The 7,725-nt window shown below is 33.2% G+C and overlaps 1 protein-coding gene across 1 annotated transcript; it reads left to right on the top strand.

Annotated features, from left to right (window-relative positions):
* The first annotated feature begins 5,659 nt into the window (after positions 1-5,659).
* On the top strand, positions 5,660-7,207 carry LOC149142825 (NDR1/HIN1-like protein 10). Its single transcript, XM_089447204.1, has one exon. The coding sequence runs from the start codon at positions 6,043-6,045 to the stop codon at positions 6,775-6,777; it is 735 nt and encodes a 244-aa protein (XP_089303330.1). The 5' UTR covers positions 5,660-6,042; the 3' UTR covers positions 6,778-7,207.
* Positions 7,208-7,725: the final 518 nt, after the last annotated feature.

Below are 7,725 nucleotides of genomic sequence, written 5' to 3'. Positions count from 1 at the left end.
TTATCATGCCGTTAGGTGGCCAACAAACTTGGTTTCCCTCAGGGCATGTTGAGGCCACCTAACCATTTAACACATGGATGTAACCTGCCTGTTTTTTGAATGATAATGAAAAGAAAGGTCCTACCAAGCTTACCAAAAAAAATTGTAAAACTATTTTATATAAATTAAAATTTTAATGTAGTTTAAAGATGGTAGCTCAATTGACACTTCCATCAACTAACTCCTCCCACGTGGCATGAATGAAACCACTTTGACAAACATTCAATGCAAATCAATTATCTTTAAGACGATTCATAATTTCAATTTATTAAAACGATGGAAAACAAGGGGTTGACATTTGTGACTTGAAAGTATTTAGATATGTGAAGTAATGAGAGGGGTCAAAAATCCCAACCACAAATCTGCTACTGAATTTAATTAGGATGATTGGATCCTAATTTAATATTAAAGACTCTAACTCTGCATAACTTCTGGTTAAGTGGGGGAACAATGGTTTGGGACACCGAAGCATATGAATTTACGAAGCAATGAGATGAAAATGAGAGGGATAAAAACACCAATGCCAAATTGACGGACTTTAATGGGATGAATTTAAATGGATTTACTTTTGAATTGAGAATGGTTTCTTTTTCTTATCAAATGGGAAGAAGTGTCAAAGAAAAAAAAAATGTGCTAGTTCCTTTACTATTTGCTTTCATTTTGTAACATTGTGCCCATGATGTTATTTTGTGCAGGGATATTATAACTGAGCATGTTGATATTGTGTTTGCAAATAGTAACGAAGCAAGGGCTTTATGTGGTTTTAGTTCAAGCAAAAGTCTTTAGCTGCTGAGCTAGCCAAAATCTTTTCACATTCTTTGTTTTCCAATAACTAGATTATAGATATGTTTACAGATATTCAATCAAATCGGAGGTCAAGTATTTGAAGAGGGAAAAGTGAAACAATTGAAGCTTCCTACATTTCACGAAAGAAGATTTTTGAAGGATGACATTTCTAAATTATACTCAATTTTCATCTTAAGATTGTTGGTTGTGGTAGGTTGTAGTTGTTGGATAAAACATGTGTATCTCGCCAAATAAATACTTTATTGCAAGAAAGGATTAACATGTCATACATGCTCTCTGAAAATTATGATAGCGAGTTTTAATGAATCAATCTTTATTAGCATCACAAGAAGCATGAAATAATTTGGAATGGAGGAGAGTTGCGTGCGTTAATCAAATTTAATTAAAAAAATATTTTTTTTATTTACTTTATTGTCCAAACTTTATTCGTATAGATTCATATTTAAACAATAACCAAAGCCTAGTCAATGAAAGTATCTAAAAATATGATCGCTATACAACTTAAATAATAATTATAAATTATGTTAATCAGTTAATATTCTAATAATAATAATAAATGGTAAAGGTTGGTTAAAAAAATTTAGAAGAATAATATTTAAATAAATTTTATATTTATTATAGTGTAAAACTTAAATTCTATGATGAAAATTAGAATATGAAAAAAAAAAGAGGAAAAAAGAATAAAAGGGTACACTATTTTACAAAAAATAAAAGAATTTATAACATCAGCAAACAACAGCTTTATTTTAAATTAAAATGTATAAACATTAAGATAAACATAAATATAGTTTTTATAGCTTTCAATTGGGGTGTGGGTAATAGTTAGTTTTAATTAAAACTGTGAAACAAAATAAACCTGGCATGTAATGTATGACTTTTTATCTTCAAAGGTTGACCTTACTACCTTCGAAAATGTAGAGCATATAGCATACATGTCTACAAATGAGTTTCTTATACAACTTTTTCAAATTAACAAACCTATCGGCCTCTCTTTGCAACTTTTGGGACAATTGTTATTTCTTACTACCAAAGGAGATTCTTGGTGTTGTCTAACAAGGCCACAAATTCACATGGACAACAATTTGTTTTCAGTGGTGGAAATAGATTCAGTACCATTAAAAATCTACAGAAGACTCAAATGTGACAGCTGTGACCTAAGTTTTCCAAAATTTCTGCCAAATTTTTTCAAAAGCATGTCCAAATTTCTATTGTTTTCCGAATAAAATTAGAAAATTCTTTACACAGTACTGCAACTCCAGCCCAGCAACTCTGGATTCTATGTGAGATATCATTTTCTGAGAACACAACTTTTCACGTATTTCGTTAAGTGTCACGCAACTTCCATGTGTTTGTTGCGTCATCATTGCTTTCATGTCTTTGGACGGCACAACTTTTCAATTACAAAACTGTGGGTTCCAACTTGGATCGAAGGGTTTGGTCTTTTGTTCAAATGTCATCTTCAAAGATCACAAATAAGATGCTTCACGTTTCCTAATGTCAAATCTTTCTCCGTATCCTCCTCGCATCTTCAACTTTAGTTTTGCCCACAATGCTTGTACTTTGTTTAGCAAGTTTAATGAATATTTTTATTATTATAAGGATCATGGATATGTTATGACTTATATGGTGTACAAATTAGATATCACAAATAATGTGTAGTTTTATGAGAGGAAAGGAGAGGAGCTTTTGCGGTAATAAAAATTATTTCACAATACCATTAGGTAAGTGTATCTCATTATTGTTTCACTAAGTTGGAAGTAGAAATTGAACAAACACACATATTCATATCACAATCAATTCACTAGGAGGGTCACTACCATTATGGATATCCTTACCATCACAAGGATCATGGAATGTTATGACTTATATGTTGTAGCAAACAGGGCCTTATGACAACCAATGTGGTATAGTACAAAGTAGGAGGGAGGGCGAAGAAGAGATTTTATAGTCATAAAAGCTACTATAAGATGCCACAAGATATGAGTATCTAGTGGTTGTTTCATAGAGCTCGAGGGGAAAGTTGAGCAAGCACATATATTCACATTGCAACCAATCAACCATCTTGTTAGTAAGAGAGTCACTTCTTCTATGGACATCCACATTAATGTAAGGTTCAAAGTATGTTGTGACATATACACTATGGCAAATCATAACTCACAACCATTGTGTTATGGCATATAAAAGGCAAGAGGATTTAAGGACAAGAGATGAGATTTTAAAGTTGTAGAAACTCTTAAAAGATGACAAACACGTTGTATCCAATAATTTATTACCATACTTATTATTCTCTTATACATGCCCATACAACACATCCATTATAAGTGAGAAAACTCTAAAATTAACCAATAATGATTTATCACCCAATTCTTTCAACAAGTGATGTGGCTATTGAAATTTAAGGAAATGAAGTGAAGCACTTGAAACATCTTACACATTCATATTAATCTTAACATGGATCTAAGCTATGATCCCTATGACTCAACAATTTTATTTTGAAGGTGGCAAAAATTATCATAACTTAGTGGTCAATCGACAATGAGGATAGCCATCATTCACTATTATTTGTGAATGTGGACCACTTCTTTATTGTTATTTAAGGGAAACCATGCCACCTAAAATAACTTATTGGTAATTTGTAAGAGGGTAAACTTCCAATATTGCTAGATGTCTCTAAGTCTTGGGTCATTAACCTATTTCCTTGCATCCGAGAAAGACAAGATCTTTGTTAATAAAAAACAATTTTAAGTCTTACTCCACGACCAAAAAACAACTTCAACCTAGCCAATATTGCATATGATCATCACTACAACTATCTCTAATGAAGTCATATGATTTTTAGTAATATCTAGTTTTAATCCAATACATCAACCCAAATAATACCCCAAAAACTTGCCCCTTAAAAATCTAATAACCTATTAATACTATGATATACAACAATTTTTTAGTTGCATCGTTTAAAAATATTTTCCATAAATCTCATCATGAAACTCTACTTAAAAAATCCACCATTTACACGATTTTTCCTTCTCCCTAGGTTAACTTCTTGAAGAATGATAGAATTTTCTACATTTTCCTTGGACGTTTGATATGGGTCCTCAAATTGTCCCATTTCCGATGAGTTTTTTTTTTTTTTTTTTCTTCTTCAGTAAATCCCATTTCCATATGTAAATCGAAGATCTAAGTTGTCTCAAAATTGACCACGACAAGTTTTATGGTCAAAGCTCCCTCAAATAGATGGAACTCATAGTTCCAATATGTAAAGCGAAGATCTAAATTGTCTTAAAATTGATCATCACCAAAATACCTCTAATAAACCATATGTTTTTTAATAATTAGTTACTAACACCATAAAAATTTAATACTCCATTAATATAATAATATACATTAAATTTTTAGTTAAATTATTTAAAAATATTTTTAATAATAATAATAATATACTTAAAAAAACTCCACATTTTCACCATTTTTCTTTCTCATTATTTTAACTTCTTAAAATAGAATTCTCTGCATTTTCTTTAAACATTCGATATGAGTCCTCAAATTATTCTATTTCCAATTCAATTTGTTTTTCCAATGAATCCATTTCCACATGTAAATCTAAAATTTGGGTTGTCTGAGAATTAACCAAAACTCATGAAGGCCAAGTTTTATGGACCAAGCTTCCTCACATAGATAGAACTAGTACTCATCATTCAAACAGGTAAGTCAAAGATTTAGGTTGTTTTAAAATAAACCAAAACTCTCAATAGAAATTATAATTCCTTAAGTTAACTCGTACTCATAATTCCAACATGTAAGTTAAAAATTTAGGTTTGAAGAGAAGTTTCATAAACAAAGCTTTGTCAGATAATTAAAAATTATAATTCTCTAAGTTAATTCTTACTTATACTTCCAACCTGTAAGTCAAAGATTTAAATACTTCCAACCTGTAAGTCAAAGATTTAGGTTGTTTTAAAATAGACCAAAACTCTTTGAGGACAAATTTCATGAACAAAGCTCGGTCACATAAATGGAAATTATAATTCCTAAGTTTCATAAACAAAGCTCTGCTACATAATTGGAACTTATAATTCCCACTTGTAAATAAAAGATTGGGTTGTCTTAATATGGACCAAATAGCCTAAGTTGAAATCGACCCAAGTTCCCTCACATAAATAGAACTCATAATTCCAAATATATTTATTTAAAAAAAATAAAATTTAACTCTCTCTGAGTGTTTCCAAACTTTTTCTTTTTTCAATTTTAACTTACTTCATTCACTCTTTATATAATTTTTTTACATTTTTCTTGAATTCAAATTTATAATTATAATAAATATTACTTAGATAATAAGTCATTTTATTTCATGGGCTTGGAGTATGTCTTAAAACTGTTTCTGTTGGGCGGCTTAAGAGTTTGTTTTTTTCGGATGTAAGGAAACTGTTAACGACCCAAATTGGTAGTGGTGAAAGCTGACCCTCTTACAAACGACCAACAAATTATTCAAATAAAGTGGTAAGTTATTCCAAATTATTCAAATAAGATAGTAAGTTATTCCAAATGACATGATTTTTGTTAATTAAAAATGATAAATGAGCGTGCATTGCTATGAATAAAAAAAAATCACCCCACTTCAAAAAAATAATAATGAATATCACTTGCATAATCCCACCTCAAAAAAATAATAATAAATATCGCTTGCATAATAAGTGGCCCAGAAAACTATTGAGAACAAAGAGTCCATTCCAAAGTCTAGAAGGTGGGAATGTAAGGGTATGGGAAATAGAGCAAAGTGGGTGGGGGGTATCTACAAAGGCGTTGGGCACATGTTCATCCAACAAAGATACACCTGGATACTGTCCGTATTATCATCTTTGCATCCACATTAAATTGATTCTTCAACGACCAAATCATTTATCTTAGCGTTTTTGAAATTATTAGGCTACTGAAAAAATTGGAGCCTCCTTGGATATCGATGGGCAGGGTCCAAACCTAAGGGCTTTTACAGATGGATCCAGGCGCAAAGAGCACTGAAATGTGGGTTATGGAACGCGTTCGCTGAGTCGAGTTGGCTGTGTCGTGTTATTGCCCTATTTTATTGAAGCCCGGGGAATGGAATTGTAGCTGAAGCAGGGAAGGCTCTCTCAATCTGTATTCTTCTCTGTTAACTCAATCTTTATTAACTCTTCTGTGTGAGAAATTTGTGGTGTATAATCCATGGCGGAAAAAACGTTCCCATCGAACAGACCGGGCGTCCAGAACTTGAATGGCGCATACACGAAGGGCCAGATGTACAGTGCCGCCCTTCCCGCCTTCCGCCCGACGCCCCCTAAAGAACGCAGAAACCGTTGCTGCCTCTGCTTCGTCGGCCTCATCGCGTTCATCCTCGCCATACTTTTGCTTGCGGGCATCACAGGGTTTGTTTTATGGGTTATCTACAGGCCGCATCAGCCCAATTTTACAGTCACCTCAGTGCAGATCCCCAAGTTCAATGTCACCAAAGATTCCTATCTCAGGTACCAATTCGTCCTGCAAATGGACGCCGGGAATCCCAACAAGAAGGTGACCTTTTATTACGATACATTTTCTGTAAAAGTTTCAACAGATAACTTAGATCTCGCAGACGGCTCTGTTCCTGGTTTCTTCCACGGGACAAAGAACACCACGGTCCTGAAAGCCGATCTGAAGAGTGAAAACCTGGCCCTTGACGCCTCCGATGCCAAGAAACTGAAATCGGCACAGTCAAAGGGGAAAATCACGCTGGACGTGGATTTGCAGACTCGCGTGAGAGTGAAGATGGGGAAATGGAATTCTCATAAAGTCAGAGCAGACATCAACTGCAATGGAGTCTCTGCTGTGATTTCTGGTACTAAAAAAACCTCTGCCAGTGCTAACTCTGATTCCAAATGTAATATTAAGCTAAAGTTTAAGGTCTTCAAATGGTACTTATGAAATTCAAATGTGATGAAATTGGAATTTTTTTTAGGAGGAAAGAAGCTATGGCAGGACTACTGTAGAATTATTTGACCTTGACAAGAATAAATTTGTTGGGGGAAGGGGGTTAGAATTTAACAGTAGTGTTATATAGCGATGGCTCTGTCTGAGATCTGATCTGGCTTTTGGCTTTCAACAGAGAGAAGCAGCATTAGAGATGCTGAATTTGGGATTATTTGTATTCTTACTGAGCACTTGTTTGTTAACCGTGTGATGTGGGAAAAGCTGTTATTGTCTAAAACAGTGCTCCACTGCTGTGGTTAAGAGGTCTCTGGTTCTGTAGAAAGCAAACTCCAATAATTTGGAAGAAATATGACATATCTGTAGATCTCACTACTCTCTCAATATCAAGTCTCCCTGCAATAAAATCTGATCATCAATTATGTGAGATTCCTTTCACGGACAACACCAATGAAAAACAGAACTTCAGCTTTCTTAATGAAAAGATGAAGGGAAGTTACAATCAATTGCAATCTTAAAGAAAGTATGTGAATTCATTTGTTAGTTTAGAGTCAGAACTAAGCAATTGGCAATTCTTCAAATTAAAAAATGTAAGTTACCATTCTGAGAAAGTATCTGAATTCATTTGTTAGTTTAGAGTCAGAACTAAGCAATTGGCAATTCTTCAAATTAAAAAATGTAAGCTGCCATTCTGATCAGTCTATTTCACTTGCTAGCAAGTATTAAAATATAACATATTAATAAAAAAAATTTAATTTTAAACATGGCAGATTAGGTAAGTTGCGGTTAACTGATTTTGGAAGGGAATTATCGTGAGAGAGATTGAAATATTTCATCTTTGTGTAAGAGAATTATAGTGAGAGAGATTGAAGTTCACTGATTTTGAAAGGGAATCATAGCGAGAGAGATTGAAATATTTTTATCTGTGTGAGAGAGAATTATAGG

Source organism: Pinus tabuliformis, chromosome X, assembly GCF_031772625.1.
Source record: "Pinus tabuliformis cultivar Carrire ecotype Pingquan chromosome X, CPIR1, whole genome shotgun sequence".
NCBI lineage: Eukaryota > Viridiplantae > Streptophyta > Pinopsida > Pinales > Pinaceae > Pinus > Pinus tabuliformis.
The sequence above is the reverse complement of the archived record's forward strand: the minus strand, read 5'-3'. Positions and strand labels throughout refer to the sequence as shown.